Here is a 22,039-nt window from a genome sequence, read left to right as displayed (position 1 = left end):
GCAAATATTGCAAACAAACAGGAATTTGATTAATTGGCGTTCTGTTTTTTTTTCTGCCCTCAATATGAAATATATGAAAATGTAATATACTCGCATTTCTTTGCATATGAATGAATAAATAATGTTATATTGATTTTTTGTTTGTTTTGGTTTTCAATATTTAATTATTATTCATAAATATCACTAATTATTCACAATCACTCATTGTTTTCCTATCGTTTTTTTTTCAGTACGGTCAGCGTGTACCCACAGCAACTTCACCAAGTAATACAAATTCAAGCAGCTCATCAAATACCGGATCCCAGAGCGGAACATTAAGTACTAGTCTAAGCAATACCAATACAAATACAACAACAATGGGTCCTAACAATGGTACAACACAGAATCATCAAGGCGAACAATTGTCGAAAACAAATTTATATATACGGGGTTTACAGCAAGGCACAACCGATAAAGATTTAGTTACTATGTGTGCACAGTAAGTATTTCCATTGTTAATTTTATTTAAAAAAAAAAAAAAAACTGTGAAATAACTTTAGTTTATTAATTTTTACTTATTAATGAAATAAAGACGGTCTGATCCAAACATTATTTAAACTATATAATATGTTGCGAGGTGCATATGTTTGTGCCCTACAAATATGGCCTGTCGGAAATAGTAACGTAAATTACATACATTTCCGAGGTATAATACGTCAGAAATGTCGTAAACCCATTAAAAACCTATAGGTTTTTTACAAAAGAGTTACTTCCATTTGTGAATTTGGAAATTACACATTCCTTAATAAAACCCATATCAACTTTCAAAATTTTATTCTCAAACCAGTAAGGAAAGTAGTAACGTCGGACTGGGCCGACTATATGATACCCTTCACCACTTTGGATATATTCTACATATATATCCTAACAGACGTCGCGTCTTTGTTATATATCTATATCTGAACCGATTTCAGGGAAACATTCTACACTTAATTCAGAACGCTATGCCAAAATTCGTGCAAAAGAGACGATTTCCAGAGACTTTGGTGAACCATTTACCTAAAATCGGGCGAAACTTTATATGGGAGCTATATCAAAATCTGAACCGATTTTCACAAAACTTAGCACACATCATTCTAGACTTAAATCAGTACGCTATGCCAAATTTCGTGCAAATCGAAAGATATATAGGTACTTTGGTACACCATTTACCTTAAATCGGACGAAGATATATATGGGAGCTATATCTAAATCTGAACCGATTTTCATGAAACCTAGCACACATCATTCTAGACTTAATTCTGTACGCTATGCCAACTTTCGTGCAAATCGAAAGATATATTGGGGCATTGGTACACCATTTACCTTAAATCAGACGAAGGTATATATGGGAGCTATATCTAAATCAAACGAAGGTATATATGGGAGCTATATCTAAATCAGAATCGATTTTCACGAAACTTGACATACATCATTTTAGACCCTATTCATTACGCTGTGCCAAATTTCGTCCAAATCGGAAGATATATGGGGACTTTGGTACACCACTTACCTTAAATCGGACGAAAATATATATGGGAGCTATATCTAAATCTGAACCGATTTTTCCCAATTTCAATAGGGTTCGTCCTTTGGCCAAACAAATGAGCTGTGCCAAATTTCATCCAATTCGAATCATAAATGCGATCTGTACTTTGTTTACAATTTAACATGGACAGACAGACAGACGGGCGGACGGACGGACGGACATGCATAACTCGATTCAGAAAGTGATTCTATGCATATTCTCAAAAGGAACCATGGGTCTATCTCGATTATTTTTGTCTGTTACAAACATGTGCACAAAGACATGATACTCTGTACCACATTGTGGTTAAGGGTATAAAAATTTTATGAAAATATTGTTGGACCAAAATTTAGACATATGTACATTGAAAATTGTCGGAAAGAAGTTTTTAACCCTTCCGGACTGCAAAAATTACAGTACCACCGGTTCGATTCCTTCAAAATGCCGAAAATATGACAGGAACTTTATACGGGGACTATTTGAAGACATAGACCTATATTGCAAATTTTCTGCGAAGAAACGTCGATCAAAAACTGAATTAATAATTCAAATTTTAGGAAAATAAATTCCTTAAGAGAATATGACTAGGTCCCTCAAATACGATATACATTTACAATCGTAAAATATTGTCCTTTACGCTCACTACGATCTTAAAAAATGCAAGTCTTTAGTAAAACAAGTAAAAACATCGCCAATTTCGAACGGGACAAATTTGTAATATCCTCTACCTGAAAAATAAAAAAATACCTAAAAATTCGGGCAATGACGTTACGAACGAAGAGAAAATCTTATTATAGACGAAAGAAACCATAACTTATTATTTTTTCTATCAAGAAGGCCTTTCTATAGAAAATAAGAAGGTCGGGCAAGGGTAAGGTCGTTTATAGGATAACAGAGCAAACACTTCATACAGAAGGGCTTATTTTAGAAGTCGATAAGGTATTTTAATAAAGGAACAGGAGGACCTGCAAGTTTTCTTATAGGAGATCAGGAAGTTATCTCTTAGAAAAATGGGAGGTATTCGCTTAGAGAAGCCAGATGCCAGATAGAAGACCAGAATGGAGGTCTTCTTTTATAACACCAGAAGTACTTTTTAATGAAATACGAGGAGTTATTTTTTATAGAATGTCAGAAGGCCTTTTTAAAGTAGACCAAAAGTTATTTTTATTTTTATAGAATGTAAGAACCCAGATGTATATTATAGAAGATCCTTTTTTTTAGTGAAAAAATAGGTTTTCGATTTATATAGGAGTTGTGAATGACTTTTTTTGAACGACCGAAATTTTCTGTATATATCCGCATTTCGGGTCCTTAAGGGAAGTAGCTGTAATTTGGCATTTTTAATTTCCTGAATGGTGACATAAATCCCTACAGATACTGTCCATATTTTGACATTGTCCGCATGTAAAGGTCTCTCACATTTTCGGTATATTGAATATTTCAGCCTTACTTTTTCCAACCAAAGTCGATTTATTGGACATTCCAGGCTCTTCAATGGCATATTTGCTGAATTTGATCCATGTAGAATCATTTGTTGGCATAGCCCGTCCAATTTTCGATATTTGAAGATTCTAATCGAAGTGCCTGAAATGTCACTCAATGCTGCAAGACCGGTATAAATCAATCAAAAATTTATTTTGCAGAAAATGTGTTTTAAGTGTTCAATAGCCTTACAAGGAATATAGAAACTTTTGCAGCTTCTGCATCATTAACTCAAAAATCACGATTTCTGATTTATATCGGTGTTGTAGCAAATGAACAATATGCCAATCAGAAAGTTTTCCTTTCTGGAAGTGAATACAATGAAGATTGAATTGATTTTTTCGTGATCAGTTTAATTTAAAAAGCTGTAAGGAGGATAATTGCCACATTTGTTTTTCAGTCGTTCCAAATGCATTACGAACAGGGCTTACACTCCCGCTGTATTTGTCTATTTCTTATACCCAATTGGCTCGAAGTCATACCTCAATTTTTCACTCATTAAGTTTCTATTTTTTAACCTTAGTTTTTTATGTCTATGGCTTTTTGTTTTGCATTACTTACTACTTTTCTTCATCCACTTATAAACTCTATTACCCATAGCACAAATCTTACTTTTTCTAGGTTTTTTGTTTTCAACATGCAATTATATTTTTCTAAGAATAACATCGAAGTGTTTTTTTGCATTGTTTTGTTGGAAAGATTTCTTAGAACAGTTGTGATTTATCAACTTGTACATGACCACAGTCAACAGCAACAACAAGTTTGTTTATGAAACGTGAAACTGTAGGGACTAAGTATTTATGGGGTTCTCAAATAAATGGGAGAATAGAAATAGTTATGAATAAATAAAAGAATCTAAATTAGTCTTGCCATAAAATCGATACTGATTTTGTTCTACTTAGAAATGGTACAGAGCACTCGAAAAATGTATCCGCCAGACAAGATACTGGTTATTTTAACCAGAGCTGTAGAAAGAAATGTATAAATGTATACCTGACTAAGAAGTTGGATTTGGCTTATTTTCCAACGAAATGCGATTTCAATAAACCCATTATATTTGGCATTTACTAAATTTTTGGAAATGGAGGAACTGCAGAGCACTCGAAAAATATATACGCCAGACAGGATAAAGCTTTTCAGTGGTTATTTTAACCGCTTTTAATCTAGAGCCTCCAATAAGATAAGTTCCACAAATGGTTAAAAATCAGTGGAGAAGAATCTGGCTGACTAAAAATAATAGCTGTAGCCGCTATGAATGATATTCGGAAGTTTACTACTGAAAAAAAAACTTTTCATCGATGTGGGAAAACTTTACATCTGCTTTCCAAAGCAAACCTATATGGCTCAACTAATCACTAGGTTGTTGCCGATTAAAGCGTAGCAAATATTGATTGATCTTTGATAATTCGGAAGAACATCTTCCTTTTGGACGGATCGGAAAATTCGCCACATGATCAGAAAGAGGTGACCTTTTGCCTCGAAATAAGGTCAAATATATTCATCTTTATGTGAATGTGTGGTTCACGATTTGTTTTTTTTTTTTTTTTTTTTTTGCCACAATGAACAACACAACACATTAGTTGTGTTGAAAATTGCGGTTAGGACCTTCAAAGTACCTAAAATGAAGCACATCCTCATATATGAGACCTATTGCTTTCTGAGATCCCAAAATAACAAATTACAGATAATTTGGTGGCTAATTGTATCGAGTACCTTCCTAGTACCAAATGGGGCGTGACCTCAAAACATGAACAACTATATTCTATAAAGAACATATATTACCTTTGAGAACCAAAAATGTGAAATTGCAGTCACTTTTGTTCGAAGAAAAAGTGATAAGGATTCAAAATTTCCTAAAATATGGCAGGTGTCTTTGATTCGTCACTAAAATAAATTAATATAAAATTCTATTGAATCGTATTGTTTATTACCCTTAGAACCCAAAATTCCAGTTATAAAACAACGATCAATATTAATAATTATTATTTAGAAAATTATTCTCTGAGAACTCGGAATGCTAAATTACAGATACTTTGTTCGGAAAATATGTTTGAAACCTTCCAAACGCCGACAATGATGCTGTATCGTTTAACCGCTAAAAATGTCGGTTAATCAGATTTTTATTCCTAGTGTATTATCGTTTTTACTCTGTTTAGGTTCAAAAGTTTCGGCTCCCAGAGGGATCTACTTAATATAAAACCAATGGCCGGAGCTGTATAATCGAACGGAGCCGACCATATGATACCCTACACAACTATCACTGAACCCTAATTTTCTGCGGGGTCTATATTCCGAGCTAGGGAGATATTTACACACTCTTGTTCAATTAGAGGTCTACAGTCTCTCTTTGTTATCCTGGCATCATTTTCGACTCCTATTTTACCTGAGTCAACATTTACGTCATAAGATTCAACCTTTTTTATTTTACACACAAAGATCTTGGTTCATTTGACCCGCTAAATATTGACCGAATATTTACCAAAACAACCCTCCTAAAAGACGATAAATCGATATTTTAACGTTTTATTGGTACATTCTCAATTTTACCCGTTTCTTGTCACTGTATGTGTTCAGTATACATTCCTTATTATGTAGTACTGTCAGATTCGTGCGATTTTTATACCCTTCACCACACTGTGATACAGGGTATTATGTCTTTGTGCATATGTTTGTAACAGGCAAAAATAATCGAGATAGATCCACGGTTCCTTTTGAGAATATGCATATAATCACTTTCTGAGTCGATTTATGCATGTCCGTCCGCCTGTCTGTCCATGTATTTTTGTTAACAAGGTACAGGTCGCATTTATGATCCGATTTGGATGAAATTTGGCACAGGTCACTTAATTGGCCCAAGGACGAACCCTATTGAATTTGGATTTAAATATAGCTCCCATATATATCTTCGTCCGATTTAAGGTAAATGATGTACCAAAGTCCCTATATATTTTAATTTGCCCGAAATTTGGCATAGCGAAATGGATTAGGTCTAGAATGATGTGTGTTAAGTTTCCTGGAAATCGGTTCAGATTTAAATATAGCTCCCATATATATCTTCGTCCGATTAAATGTAAATGGTGTACCAAAGTCCCTATATATATTTTGATTTGCCCGAAATTTGTTATAGCGAAATGAATTAGGTCTAAAATGATGTGTGTTAAGTTTCCTGAAAATCGGTTCAGATTTAAATATAACTCCCATATATATTTTCGTCCGATTTAAGGTAAATGGTGTCCAAAGTCCTTATATATCTTTCGATTTGCACGAAATTTGGCATAGCGTACTGAAATGAGTCTGGTGTGATGTGTGTAAAGTTTCCAGAAAATCGGTAAAGATTTATATATAGCTCCTATATATTTTTTCTTCCGATTTTATGTAAATTGTGCACAGTTTGTCCGATTGCCACACAATTTTGAACAATAAACTGTAGTTAATATAAGTTAACCTCTGTCATTCTCATTGAAATCGGTTCAGATTTTGATATAGCTTATACATATATATTTTTGCGTCCGATTTTACATAAAATGGACACAAATTTTGCACAACGTACCAAAGTTTTAAAATGTGGAAAGTTTTGAAATCGGTTCAGATTTGGATAGAGATTCTATATATATTTTCTCCCGATTTTAGGTAATTTTGTCCCATTGTAAGAAGCAACCCTATATCTGAACAAATGAAAAATTTAGTATAAGTTGCAGAATTCGACGTCTATTAGCATTCATCCGTTGAATATACCCAAAGTGGTGAAGGGTATAATATAGTCGGCCCCGCCCGGATTTACTACTTTCCTTACTAGTTTTCTAATAACATAGATGCAAATACACAGAAAATGAATTTCTAAACTATTAAACCGAATATTCGAAATCACCTTCACAATGTAAAATTATTTGTTTAGGTCATAATTGTGGCCTCTAGAGGCATAAGGAAAACGGGCAAAAAATAATTTTTGGGTCATTAGATCCCTTAAATATTAACGGATAGGGAAATTTTGTGGCCAGAACTAAACCTATATGCAAAATTTCGTGAAGATTGCTCCATAACTGTGGCCTGTATCGTGTTTACAAATTATAATGGACTGACGGACACACTTGGCTAGATCGACTCAGCTAGTTGAGATATGATGGTCGATATACTTAAAGGTGGATCTGGGAACAATATTTCGCGGTGTTGTAAACAAATTGGGGCCACATAAAGCTATAATACACTTACAACATAGTTGTGTGAATAACCCTGGTATCAAAAATATCGGTCCTGTTTACAAATTATAATGGACTGGCGGACACACTTGTCTAGATCGACTCAGCTAGTTGAGATATGATATGGCCTTGTGTCTATAGCTATGATATGGTCGATATACTAAAAGGTGGATCTGGAAACAATATTTCTCGGTGTTGTAAACAAGTTGGGGCCACATAAAGCTATGATACACTTACAACATAGTTCTGTGAATAATCAATAAACCTCGTATGAAAAATATCGGTCCTCTCCGGTATATTTATAATTTATAATAATAATTTATAATATTAAAAACCAGATTATTCCCTCGATTATAGAGATTGTACTGTACTTGTTGTTAATATTAAAAATATTTATTACTTAACAATTATTAATGATGATTTATATTTTTTTCTCTCTCTCTCCCCCCACTCTTTTTTACAGATATGGAACGATTATATCCACAAAGGCTATTTTAGATAAAACAACAAATAAATGTAAAGGTATTTTTTGCTTTTCACCATTTTCTCCATCAATTTTAGTTTGTGTTTTCTGTTTTCGTTTCTTTTTTAAATAATTTTTATTTCTTATTTATCGTTTATTATTAAATTTATTTATATTTGTTGTTGTTGTATTTTTGTAAATGTTTGTTATTAATAATATTTGTATTTGTGTTGGTGTTTTCATCTACAGAATTACAATGAGTGATTGAATGGGTGTTGTGTGTGTGTGTGGGTCTGTCTGTGTGTTTGTGTATATTGAAGAATAATTGGGTGGGTGGGTGTGTATGTAATATGTGTTCCTCTTGTTTTCTTTGGTGCTCATTCCTTGCCAATTATCGTTGTTGAGATGTTTTTGTTGTTCACCCACAACGAAGAGAACAGAGAAAAATACAACGACCAACAACAATAACGGAAATGAATAACAAAGTCAAATGTTAAGTTAATTATTTAATTCCTTTTTATTGTTATTATTGATATTTACGTTCTGTTATTGTATATATTCATTGTTTACTATATTTTTTTTTTTTAATGGGAGTGTATGTGTGCTTGTGTGTATGTTTGTGTATCTGTATTTTATTGATGTTATTTTTAGATCTATGTGTGAAATCAATGTTTTTCTTTTTTGTAGTTTAATTTGTAATTTAACTTTCTTTGTTTCATTTAAGTAGTTGTATTAAATTTATTACTGTTTTTATTTATATTTCATATTATTTTTCTATTTTATCATTCAATTAACTTTCTTTTTTTATTTGATATTTAAAAGTTTATGTTATCTTTTTTCATCATAACTCATCTCATTGTAAAATTGCACTCTGGTATTTTAGAATAGTAGCGCCTGTGTATGTGTTGTGTGTACGTAGTTTTCATTGGAAATATAATCAATAAATTGTATTTTATTTTCCATTTTATATAATTAATTGTACTGTTTTTCGTGCAAGTCAATATTTTCAAAAGCCAAATAGTGTTAATTGTTTAACACCATTTACATAGTATTGTAATAAGATTACGGGGTTTTATTATTTACATGATTTTATTTTGATTGCTTGTCGAATCGAATTGAATATCGTTTTACAAAAGAGAGTTCTGGTTTATATTACGGATGTGTATACGCTGATGCGTTAATGAGGAATTCTCATATTACCATTGATAACAATTATATTTATTTTCTTAAATTCCAATACTTTTGCAATAAAATAAAGGTTTAATATGACAAAATGTATCTCTTCGTAATCTTGAAAATTTGAAGTAGATTAAGGAATGTCCGTCTGTATTGTGTCCATAGGTCCACTCCTTCTGGTATATAAATGTGCAATATCATGCGGATTTTAATCATGCTTAGATCCCATCTTCTATTATTACCAAAGCCTTATATTGGCCAAAAATGACGTCCGGTACCACCCTTTCAGAATAGTCCAAATTAGCATTTAAAACAGGTCCTTGTCCTAATGGCGTATCCGATTTGATCCAAACATTGCAAACGTTTTAAGGCTATTAACAACACTCCACTTCTTTTCAATGTTTGTAATCTTTATCTTTTCGAGCTAATTGCAAGTCTGAATTAATTCCGATGTAATATTTTTACCAAATCTAAAAGATTTCCGAAGATGAGGCTTTCGGTCCACTAGCAATTATATAATGAAGTATTCGGTTTGTTCCCTCTATTGTACATCGTAATAATTTTATTAAATCTACATAATATTAAACCAGTAAGGAAAGTAGTATAGTCGGACGGGGCCGACCATTGAATATTCCTCAAAAGTTAACAAAATTTTGCGTTATTATAATATTTCGTATAATGAAACTCTCACATTTACTTCGTGGTTCTAGTTTTGAGGTGGTGAAATATGTTGTGGAATGTACCTTTGTACCATTAGTTATCTGAGATCATCAAGAAACTTAAAGGTAGGTCTAGGTCCAATATTTCGCGGCGTTACCCTGACAACATAGGGTACAATAAATTTTCGGTCCATTTCATCTCAAAATTATTATCTGATCATGATCGGTCCTTGACCATACCTGGATCCTCATGGAAAATTTCAAAGCGATCAGAGCTATATTTCCGCCTTCTAGTGTTAATGGGTTACTAAATAATATCAGTACGTAAGCACCTGTAAATATTTAAGTGTAACTCCCACATCTGAGTACATACGACCATATAAATGGTATCAATTTAAAGGTCAAGCACTCCTCTTGGATATGCTATCAGCTTCTTGGGTCTTTGTTCTTCAGGGGTAAATACATACGCTATAGAATACAAATTTTGTCATTCTTCACACAAAAGTCAGGGCCCATTTGACCCACTAAATATTGACCGATCTTTATCAAAACATGCATGTTTATTCTCTGGCCCGATCTCTTCTCCATGCAAAAATTTGCGGTGTTTGGGCCATAATTGCGATCCCTGGAGCTACCAGAAAAACTGACAAAAATAGGGGTCTTCATTGGTCAGAACCCATCCTACATGCAAAATTTCGTGAAGATTGGTCCATAACTGTGGCCTGTATCGTGTTTACAAAATATAATGGACGGACGGACACACATGACAAAAACTAGTCGAACGATCGGTATACTTAAAGGTGGGTCTAGGACCAATATTTCGCGGCGTTACAAACTTTGGGGGCTGCACAAAGCTATAATAGCCTTACAACATAGTTGTGTAGGGTATACAAATAAAACCTATATGTCCACCGTACATAAAGGATCAACAATTTGAAAAAAAATCAATTTCATGTAAAGCGAATGAAGTATCCAATTTGATCCATATCGTAATATTTTTATCGAACCTACTTGGGTCACTGACCAAAAGATGGTCAACTTTTTGATTTCGATTTAGTGCAAATAACTTCTATATAGATTTATCCCCTCTGATACTTCGCCCATATGGAAATGGGTTCCAAGGTGGATTCAATGTGGAATATTTGCCGATATGAACAGTAAAATTAAAAAATTAAAATTACTTGAAACCATAAGTATGGGGGTGTATTCATTTCACATTTCGCTTGCAATATCTTAGACCAGTGAGCGGAGCAGTATAATCGGACAGGACCGATCATATCATAACCTGAAAAACTACACCTGCACTCTATCTTTCTGTGGATCTATGTTTCGAGCCTAGGCAATATTTCGCGATATTTGCACCTTGCTCATCATCTTTTCCGAATCATGTCTTGGGTGATTTGTTTCCCTAAACATTGACCGATAATTATCAAAACAGTCAATTAGTTGTCCAGATATCTTCCCCGTATTATATTTACTGTGTTCGATTTCACATTGTGGCCTCTAAAGCGTCTAGAAAACATAAAGTTCTCGGTCATCATCTGATCGGAACTTTTTTTAGAATTACAAGGCGGTTTAAAGATCGGCCCTATATCTTTAATACGCCACAGAGTGAAAATGTTGTAATTTTCACACAAATGCTCAGACCATTTGACCTGTTAAGTATTGACTGATCATCATTATAACATTCATGCTTATTCGTTGGCCAATTGCTCTTCCCCGTGTATAATTTTTGATGTTCAGGTCATTATTATGGCCTCTTGGTCCATTCCATCCTCTAAAAATTAACCTAAATAAATAGAGGCCCTCTATAGACCAAATAATAATAATGAACGGACGGACATAATGACGGGCGGACAAATATGGTTAGATCAACTCAGCTAGTCTATATATATGAAGATTGGTATACAAAAAGCTTGGTTCAAGGCCAATATTTCGCGGATTTACAAGAACACTTGGAGCCACACAAAGCTATAATACATTTACCACATAGTTGTGCGGCAAACTTCGAGAGTTAGTCGAACTGACTGACGGACATCTGTAAATTGAATCATAGTTGCCTGAAACGAATTTGGTCCAAAGAAACTTGGGGTCAAAAACCAATATTTAAATGAGGCAAATTTTTATCATAGCCAAGTTTATATACCCCCATTAGCCGTAATATTTAATTTCAATTATGATTTATGCCTTATTATTAATCAATTTTAATGCAAACATACATATTCGACGGACCCATGTTTTTTTATTAAATCAAAGAAAAAAATAAAAATTTGGCGTATGGCAATGTTAATCATTTAATTTGTTCCAAGTAGATTTGTTTACATCAATTTTTGAATATGATATCTCTCAAATGGCCGCTTCTGGCGTTGATGACGTATTGTGCCCTTTTTGCTGCATTTTCCATCGTTTTTGCCAACATTTCGGCCGGAATAGAGGCTATTTCTTCACGAATGTTGTCCTTGAGCTCTTCTACGGTCCTTGGCTTGTTAAAGTAAACCTTTGACTTCAAATATCCCTACAACAAGAAGTCAGGTGGCGTCAAATCGGACGCGGTGGGCAGTCCAAATCACCACTTTTCGACATCAAACTGCCCGGAAACAAATTCTTCAGAAAATCGATTGTTATGCGACTTGTGGGCGGTGGAGCGCCGTCTTGTTGAAACCAGAACTGCCTCATACGCTTTCGACGAATAATTGGGATCACAAAATTGGTCATCATGTCGCGATAACGCTCCTGATTGATGGTAACTGATTGGCCATTTTCAGAAAAACGACCCAATGACCGTTTTCGCACTAACGCCGCACCAAACTGTGACTTTTTCGTCATGAAGAGGCACTTCTTGAATCTCCTGAGGATTTTCAGTGGCGTATAAACGGCAATTTTGCTTATTTACGGTCCCATTCAATGTGCAATGGGCTTCATCGGACATGATAATTTTGTTCCAAAATTGCTCGTCATCTTCGGCCATTTCGATGACTCTTTGGGCCCATTCCAATCGACGAGGCTTGTCCGCAGGCAACATTCTTTGCGTCAATTTAATTTTGTACGGGAAAAAATGCAAATCAAAGCGAATAATCCGTTGTAAAGTGGACCGAGCCATGCCCAACTGCTGAGAACGGCGTTTTTGGGATGTTCTTGGGGACCTCTCAACACTGGCTCGTACGGCAGCGATATTCTCGGCCGATCGCCTTGGTCGAATTTTATATGGCCTCTACAGATTAGAAAGAGCCTTACCAGTCGAAAATTTTTCATATAAACGCTTAATAGTGTTCTTAGAAGGCGCATTTCTCACATTATTTTTAATGTTTTAAAAGCACGTTGAGTTTTCACAATTGACTTCTTCTGTTGAATGTAAATTTCAACTATTTCAGAGCGCTCGAGTGGCGTATATTGGTTCATGGTAAAAAACTGCTTGGACTGACGCTTCAAACGGGGTATGTCATTAAGCGATGTGACATCTCTGTCAAAAGTTATGGCGTTGTAGTTTATACTAATAATAATTTTTTAATAAATAGCGCTCTCTTAGACCCTACAATATTATAAAAAAAAAATAAACGTATGTATGTAAGAATAGATTTATAAATAATTTATTACTACTAGAAAATAATAATAATAGAAAATAATTTGACTCTAGCATGTTAGTAAATTATAAGCTATACTAAAAATGCATGGCGCTTGTAATTAAAATGTTGCTTTTCGTATTTTCCGCATTTTGGTGTTGTGTGGAGCTTTTTGGTATTGGCATTTGTTTCTGATTTTGTTTTGATTATTTATTAATGACAATAATAATGATATTTTGACATTTTAATGAAATATAATTTCCGTTTTTTTCTCTCTCTTTCTTCCCCCTTCTATTTTCTCTTTTCAACAAACACACATACAACAATATTATTGCAGGTTATGGTTTTGTGGACTTTGAGTGTCCAGCCTACGCTGAAGGAGCCGTCAAAGGATTACAGGCAAAGGGCGTTCAAGCTCAAATGGCCAAAGTGGGTGTTTGGGTACTACATAGGCCGGCCATTGTACGTTTGTTTGCATGCAAGTAATACTCATCCCCTCACCCCTCACCTTTTTTGTTCTTTTGTTTTTGTTTTGGTTTTCAGTTTTCTTATTTTTTTATTTTAATTCCTTTTTTGTTACAATTTAACTTTTTTTTCTTTTCATAAACAATATTTTTTTCTTGAAACTCATATTGTTTGCTAACCTGGACCTTAGTTTGTTTTTTTTCGTATAAACTTTGATATTATAATTTATGATTATTAAAATAATATTACTTATTGAATTTTCTGACAACATTATGAAAAACTGTTCAGTGTCCTTGAGTTTTGGTAAAGTAAATATACTTGAAAACAGCAATTCCAGGAACTTGGTCAACGGGAAGGTTGTACATTAAAGTTGAATACATAATTTTATGTTGACAAATAATCAAATGAAATAATTTTTTTAAATACCAAATTTCTAACATTTATTTTTTTTTTAATTTTAAAAAGATTTGTTTATACAAATATATAAAATTTCTGGAATTAAAAACGTTATTCCATAGCTCTTACCGAACAAGTTTTCCATGTTATTTTATTAGCCTGTTATTTTTCATAGAAGAGGAAGGGCAGCAAAACTCACCATTTCACTGCAAGATTAAAATTCTTATTTTCCCAATGCTCCACGTACAAGTGCTGTATATATAACAATAATAAGCATGCGAGTGTGTGTGTGTTGAATAATTCAATTACTCCTTTTGAATTTGAAAAGATTTTTCTTCGTATTTTTATATAGAGCAGAGTGCGTTGTTTATTAAACTATTTCTTTGAAAAATTTTCATTTCAACATCAACACCACCACAACCATATGATCACATATGGCAGTGTTTGTTCGTGATGTTATCGTTTTCTTTATTCTGTGAAGAATAAGGAACTCATGTAAAGTCTTAAAAAAAATTATTGTAACTCTTTAAGAAGTTGCGGTTCATATGGCCAATGGGATCTTATGACCAAAATACCTATTTATTTAATACCAGGATATTTATACCCTTCACCACACTGTGGTACAGGGTATTATGTCTTTGTGCATATGTTTGTAACAGGCAAAAATAATCGAGATAGACCCATGGTTCCTTTTGAGAATATGGATAGAATCACTTTCTAAGTCGATTTATGCATGTCCGTCCGTCCGTCCGTCTGTCCGTCTGTCCATGTTAAATTGTAAACAAAGTACAGGTCGCATTTATGATCCGAATTGGATGAAATTTGGCATAGGTCACTTATTCGGCCCAAGGACGAACCCTATTGGGAAAAATCGGTTCAGATTTAGATATAGCTCCCATATATATATTTTACCGATTTAATGTAAACGGTGCCTACATATCTTTCGATTTGCACGAAATTTGGTGCAGCCTAATCATTTAGGTCTAGAATGATGTCTGCCAAGTTTCGTAAAAATCGGTCCAGATTTAGACATAGCGCCCATATATAGTTTCGTCCGATTTCATGTAAATGGTGCCCCAAAGTCCCTAAATATCTTTCGATTTGCACGAAATTTGGCATAACGTACTGAATTGAGCCTAGAATGATGTCTGCCAACTTTCGAGAAAATCGGTCCAGATTTAGATATAGCTCCCATATATAGTTTCGTCCGATTTCATGTAAATGGTGCACCAAAGTCCCTATATATCTTTCGATTTGCACGAAATTTGGCATAACGTACTGAATTGAACCTAGAATGATGTCTGCCAACTTTCGAGAAAATCGGTCCAAATTTAGATATAGCTCCCATATAGTTTCGTCCGATTTCATGTAAATGGTGCCCCAAAGTCCCTATATATCTTTCGATTTGCACGAAATTTGGCATAACGTACTGAATTGAACCTCGAATGATGTCTGCCAAGTTTGATGAAAATCGGTCCAGATTTAGATATAGCTCCCATATATAGTTTTGTCCGATTTCATGTAAATGGTGCACCAAAGTCCCTATATATCCTTCGATATGCACGAAATTTGGGATAACGTACTTAATTGAGCCTAGAATGATGTCTGCCAAGTTTCGAGAAAGTCGGTCCAGATTTAGATATAGCTCCCATATATAGTTTCGTCCGATTTCATGTAAATGGTGTCCCAAAGTCCCTAAATATCCTTCGATTTGCACGAAATGTGGGATAACGTACTTAATTGAGCCTAGAATGATGTCTGCCAAGTTTCATATAGTTGCGTTTTTTAGAAGTACAGACATAGGCCAACGGATGACCTATTTATATTTGTTTGAAGTCGATTTACATACTTTATGGATAGATCTAGGTAGATTCACATTTAGATAAATATCACATATTTTATTTCATCCAATTTCATGCTAATGGTCCTGTTTAATATACCCATAGTGGTGAAGGGTATCATATAGTCGGCCCCGTCCGACTTTACTACTTTCCTTACTGGTTTTTGAATTAAATCTATTTCAAGGCATTGGTCTGGATGATGTTCTTCACAAAAATCAATCATTCGTACCATCCTCCGTACAGGAGAACCCCTCCATCCAATATATTCAACACATTTTAGACTCTCATAAGTCCACTTAGGAAAGCCCTATTGAACATCCCCAACTTTTCGGTATTTTGGAGAGTTTGAATACGTTTTTTAATGAAGTTATCAACATAGGTTCGTTGTTTAATTTTCGATATTTTAGAGGATTTTGGACACCCTTTTAAACGAATCGGCAGTAATTTTCATTTCCAAATATCCCTCCCAGTATACCTATGATTGAGACAACAAAAATCGAAAAACCCGGCCGAAATTTACATATTTTTTGATTGCACCCAACCCTTTACACCTAATTTTAATTCTAAAATATTTATTAATAAACCAGCGGTGCGGATCTGTATAGTCTGATATCGCCGACCAGATGATACCATAAGCAATTTTCACTGAACTCTAACTTCCTGAGGAATAATTAAAACGAAACACATTTGTTGAAATATATATGCCGAGCAGTATATAAAATTAATTAGGGCAAACATGTTGATCGATTTCATTCATGAATCTGTGAAAAACGAATTTTTACAATGAACAGGTTCAGAATTTTCAATGGATTATAAAAATTCCGTATAGTATAATCTCAAATATATGTATAACAAAAGTTTAGAAATCCCTTTCCGAAACCTGATTAACCGTTTCCACGTCTTCTCTCCCTCTTGAAGTTAATAAAATACCATCTTACATTACATTACCCTCTAAATTTTCACAGACTCCATTCTAAGCGTGTGTACTCCACAAACCTTCACACACACATTTTTCCTTTTAAATATTTACTCAATTTGCAATAAAGAAATACTTTTAAGATTTCCTTTGCTTTTTTGCTAAAATCAAATTCCCTTAATAGGGTTGTAAAAATTCCTTGGCGTTAAAAGGACGCCCCTCCCCCTTTTTGCAGGGTATAACAAACTTATGACATTTACCATGTGAGAAAAATAAATAGAAATACTTTTACCTAACGAGATTTTCTCTAATAGTATTATGAACTTGTTAACAATGGGTTAAACAACTCAATGCTGTTCGGTTCGGTCTATGACATTTTGGTGTGCATATTTAACGGAAAGTCGTTGACCATAATACCCACCATCAAGCAGAGGGTGATGATAACATTCTTTTGCACACCTTTTCTGCTTGAGACGGAGGGAGGGACGAGTTGTGCCCTTCTACCAAGATTATCAACAGCCGAATGAAGTTTTGTCTCTATCACAGCAACTTGGACAGTACATGTTTTCTTCTCCTTGTTCTCCATTGAAACCCCTACATAGCCACCAACATATTTTCCCTTATTGAAAAAGTCGATTGGTCCTTGGCCAGGACTCTATTTCTGTTGGTATGTGTCATGAACGCACAAATGCCATTATAATGATTATATTTCTATTATAAATAGTTTTTTTACGTCGTTCTTTTTCCAGTGTTCTCTGTTTTTATAGCATTTCATAGCTCGGTGTTTTACAGTTCCATTTCTAGTGCATTCTTGAGATGTTCTCAGGGTTTTCTCCGTTTCCGTTTCTTGTACAGTTTTTAGATTGTGTCGTTGTTTTCGTTTTTTTTTATATTTATTCTTCTTCTTGTACTTATTTCGAGAATAATTGAATTCTTGGGTTTTGAGGAAACAATGGAGTATTTTACATAGTGTGTATATAAACGTGTCTGTGTGTGTGTATATGCGTTTATGTATGCAATAAGTTCCGGTGCGTTCATGTGATAGGATTTTTTTCCTGTTTTGCATTCGGAAAGGACATCAGGGACACTGAACATTTGAATTTAAATAACATACACATTTATTTGAACATAATTTTTTTATTTTATTTTTTTTTTTTATTATTTAAGAATTTTCTATTAATTATATACATTATTTTACAAAGATCGGTGGGACAAAAATTAATGTGGTAAATGATTTAAATAGATTTTATAGAAGAGATAATGAAAGTCTTTATAGACGAGATGAAGGGTGTCTTTATAGAGGAGCTAAAGGGAGAGTCAATAGATGGGCTGAAAGGAGTCTCTATAGACGAGCTGAAGTTTGCATTTCAGACAAGCTGAAGTTTTCCTTTTCAGACAAGCTGAAAGGAACATCTATAGAAGAGCTAAAGGGAAACTATATAGGCGAGCTGAAAGGAGTCTCTATAGACGAACTCTATAAATGAGCTGAGGTGGGGCAGGGTGTCCTTATAGACGAATTAAAGTCAGGGAGTCTTCATAGAATGAATTTAAAGCAATACATACTGAAGGCTGGGATGGACTGATTACTCAGGCAATCTTGAGAGTCAAGGTGCAGCAGATGATCTTTTGAACGAACTGGTGAAACAAAGTGTAATCAAATACGAACGGAAGAGCATATTTAAGAACTGAAAAACTTCCTTATAGACGACAAGATGAGGAACAAAAACAGGGACCAACTGAAGATATAGAGTATCTATGAACATGTTGGAGCGAACGAAATTATCTAAAGCGAAGTACCATTCAGGCGAGTTTAAGGTCTATTATATAGATGTGCAGAATCGAAAATTTTTTATATACTATATTATACCCTTCACCTTTTTGGGTATATTCAACAGATGAATCCTAAAAGACGTCAAATTTTTGAAGGACCATTATATATATATAAGCTATATCGAAATCTAAACCGATTTCATTGAAACTTTCCCCTGGTTAAGTTATATGCATTATGTTCTTAAAATCGGTAGAAAATATATATAGGAGCTCTATCCAAATCTGTACCGATTTTCACGAAACTTAACACACATAATTCTAGACCTAATTCATTACGCTATACCAAATTTCGTGCAAATCGAAAGATATATAGGGACTTTGGTGCAACATTTACACTAAATCGGACCAAAATATATATGGGAGCTATATCTAAATCTGGACCGATTTCCAGGAAACTTAACACACCTCTTTCTAGGCCCAATTCAGTACGCTGTGCCAAATTTCGTGCAAATCTTAAGATATATAGGGACTTTGGTGCACCATTTACCTTAAATCGGACGAAACTATATATGGGAGCTATATCTAAATCTGAACCGATTTTCAGGAAACTTAACACACATCATTCTGGGACTAATTCAGTACGCTGTGCCAAATTTCGTGCAAATCGAAAGATATATAGGGACTTTGGTACACCATTTACATTAAATCGGACGAAACTATATATGGGAGCTATACCTAAATCTGGACCGATTTTCAAGAAACTTAACACACATAATTCTAGACCTAATTCATTACGTTGTGCCAAATTCAGTACAAATCGAAACATATATAGGGTATTTGGGGGACCATTTACATTAAATCGGACGAAACTATATATGGGAGCTATATCTAAATCTGAACCGATTTTCACGAAACTTAACACACATAATTCTAGACCTAATTCATTACGCTATACCAAATTTCGTGCGAATCGAAAGATATATAGGGACTTTGGTGCAACATTTACACTAATACGGACCAAAATATATATGGGAGCTATATCTAAATCTGGACCGATTTCCAGGAAACTTAACGCACCTCTTTCTAGGCCCAATTCAGTACGCTGTTCCAAATTTCGTGCAAATCTTAAGATATATAGGGACTTTGGTGCACCATTTACCTTAAATCGGACGAAACTATATATGGGAGCTATATCTAAATCTGAACCGATTTTCAGGAAACTTAACACACATCATTCTGGGACTAATTCAGTACGCTGTGCCAAATTTCGTGCAAATCGAAAGATATATGGGACTTTGGTACACCATTTACATTAAATCGGACGAAACTATATATGGGAGCTATACCTAAATCTGGACCGATTTTCAAGAAACTTAACACACATAATTCTAGACCTAATTCATTACGTTGTGCCAAATTCAGTACAAATCGAAAGATATATAGGGTATTTGGGGGACCATTTACATTAAATCGGACGAAACTATATATGGGAGCTATATCTAAATCTGAACCGATTTTCTCGAAAATTGGCACACATTATTCTGGAACTAATTCAGTACGCTGTGCCAAATTTCGTGCAAATCGAAAGATATATAGGGACTTTGGTGCAACATTTACATTAAATCGGACGAAAATATATATAGGAGCTATATCTAAATCTGAACCGATTTTCAGGAAACTTAACACACATCTTTCTAGACCTAATTCATTACGCTGCGCCAAATTTCGTACAAATCTAAAGATATATAAGGACTTTGGTGCACCATTTACCTTAAATCGGACGAAATTATATATGGGAGCTATATCTAAATCTGGACCGATTTTCACGAAACTTAACACACATAATTCTAGACCTAATTCAATACGCTGTGCCAAATTTCGTGCAAATCTAAAGATATATAGGGACTTTGGTGCACCATTTACCTTAAATCGGACGAAACTATATATGGGAGCTATATCTAAATCTGAACCGATTTTCTCGAATATTGTCTCACATTTTTCTGGAACTAATTCAGGAACTAATTCAGTACGCTATTTCCCAATTTCAATAGGGTTCGTCCTTGGGCCAAATAAGTGAACTGTGCCAAATTTCATCCAAATCGGATAATAAATGCGACCTGTACTTTGTTTACAATTTAACATGGACAGACAGACGGACAAACTTTCCTTATCGAAAGGAAATGAAATACATTTTTAATTGGCAACATTTTGCCCCATCATTCTTTGTACATTTTTTACAATGTTTTTTTTTATTGTTTATTTTTAAATTATTTATTTTTTTATTTAATTCCCATTTAGATTTCTCCCTATTTAAATAAATACCCCTATGTTAAAAATATCTCTATATATAAACATAATTGTAGTATGGTAGTAGGTATTTTGATATAATTTCCATTGAATACATCCAATAGAATAGAAATTCCATTTCAATAGAAATTCATTCATTTTATTTATATTTAATAGTTAGTTCTTACTTTTTATTTCATATCTTCAATCGAATAGATCTATATGTTTTTTTTTTTATTTAAATATATAAGAAATACAAGTAGTAAAGATAAACAGTGAATAGTATATTTATTTATATTACAATTTATTGAAAATATATACAAAAAGTGTATATTCATGTAGTGTGAGTGTGTAGAGTATTACAAAAAAAAAGAATCATATCTACCCAGCAAACCTATTTGGAAAAAATCTTGAACATATAAATGCAAATTTGTACTGATTTCGGAAATTTGAAAAAGATTTAAAATTTCTAAATACAATACAAAATTATTGATTCTTCTGGAGTAGTAAATTCGGTCAAATTGGCAATTGCTCAGAATTCACAATCGCTTAAGACGCCTGGAAAAATATGTCAGACGCTCATCCGACAATAGGTTTGCTGGTTACATTGCAGTTATAATTTGTAATATTTGTAATCTTTAAATATTCCATAATAGTATTAGAATACAAACAAGTATTTATCAATGAGAATCCCTTTAACATCATCTTAGAAGATAGAATACGCAAATGCGAAATACAAACTTACATACTTATTATCGTATTTATATTGTAAAAGTAATTCTTGAAAAATAATATTTGCTTTATGTTGTATTACAAATATTATTTATATACTAGAGATTATATACCTATACCACAAACATATATTAAGGTGGAGTAAGTTTTATTTGAAAAAAATACAAAGACTCAAATACGAAAATTTTCTTTGCTGACGCAACTACCAAGGTGGAAATAGATATCATCAGGCAATATGACTTTTCGATGATATTCCGAATAATTTTCATGCATTTCAAGAACACAATCGTGAAAGACTCGAAGTTGTTGTTAATAGTCTTCATGCTTAAGTTCTTGTGTTAACTGAAATTTATAAGCCTTAAAATCGAATCTTTATCAATTCCTCCACCTTAATATCAACAACATGTAGCTTATACATACACATAGTATATATGAACTCATTAAATTTATATAATACAATAAATAGTCTTTTCATTAACAAGTATTAAAATTACAATTCTTCGTAAACATTTAATAGTTCTTAACAACAGCAATTTATATAACAGACTTAT

At 33.6% G+C, this 22,039-nt stretch overlaps 1 protein-coding gene across 5 annotated transcripts in view; it reads left to right on the top strand.

Annotated features, from left to right (window-relative positions):
- The first annotated feature begins 226 nt into the window (after nucleotides 1-226).
- LOC133331834 (protein alan shepard) overlaps nucleotides 227-22,039 on the top strand; it is a 43,921-nt gene continuing 22,108 nt past the window's right edge. For 2 of the 5 annotated variants that reach the window (XM_061540218.1, XM_061540214.1), the window contains exons 1-3: nucleotides 227-478; nucleotides 7,688-7,746; nucleotides 13,420-13,544. In XM_061540218.1, coding sequence (XP_061396202.1) covers nucleotides 357-478; nucleotides 7,688-7,746; nucleotides 13,420-13,544 — 306 coding nt within the window. In that variant the 5' untranslated portion in view covers nucleotides 227-356. The remainder of the gene's footprint in view (nucleotides 479-7,687; nucleotides 7,747-13,419; nucleotides 13,545-22,039) is intronic. The other 3 variants (XM_061540217.1, XM_061540215.1, XM_061540216.1) reach the window with 3 other exon arrangements.

Source organism: Musca vetustissima, unplaced genomic scaffold (genome assembly GCF_032173495.1).
Source record: "Musca vetustissima isolate MV318-11 ecotype Yass unplaced genomic scaffold, APGP_CSIRO_Mvet_v1 utg4060, whole genome shotgun sequence".
NCBI classification, from domain to species: Eukaryota; Metazoa; Arthropoda; class Insecta; order Diptera; family Muscidae; genus Musca; species Musca vetustissima.
The sequence above is the reverse complement of the archived record's forward strand: the minus strand, read 5'-3'. Positions and strand labels throughout refer to the sequence as shown.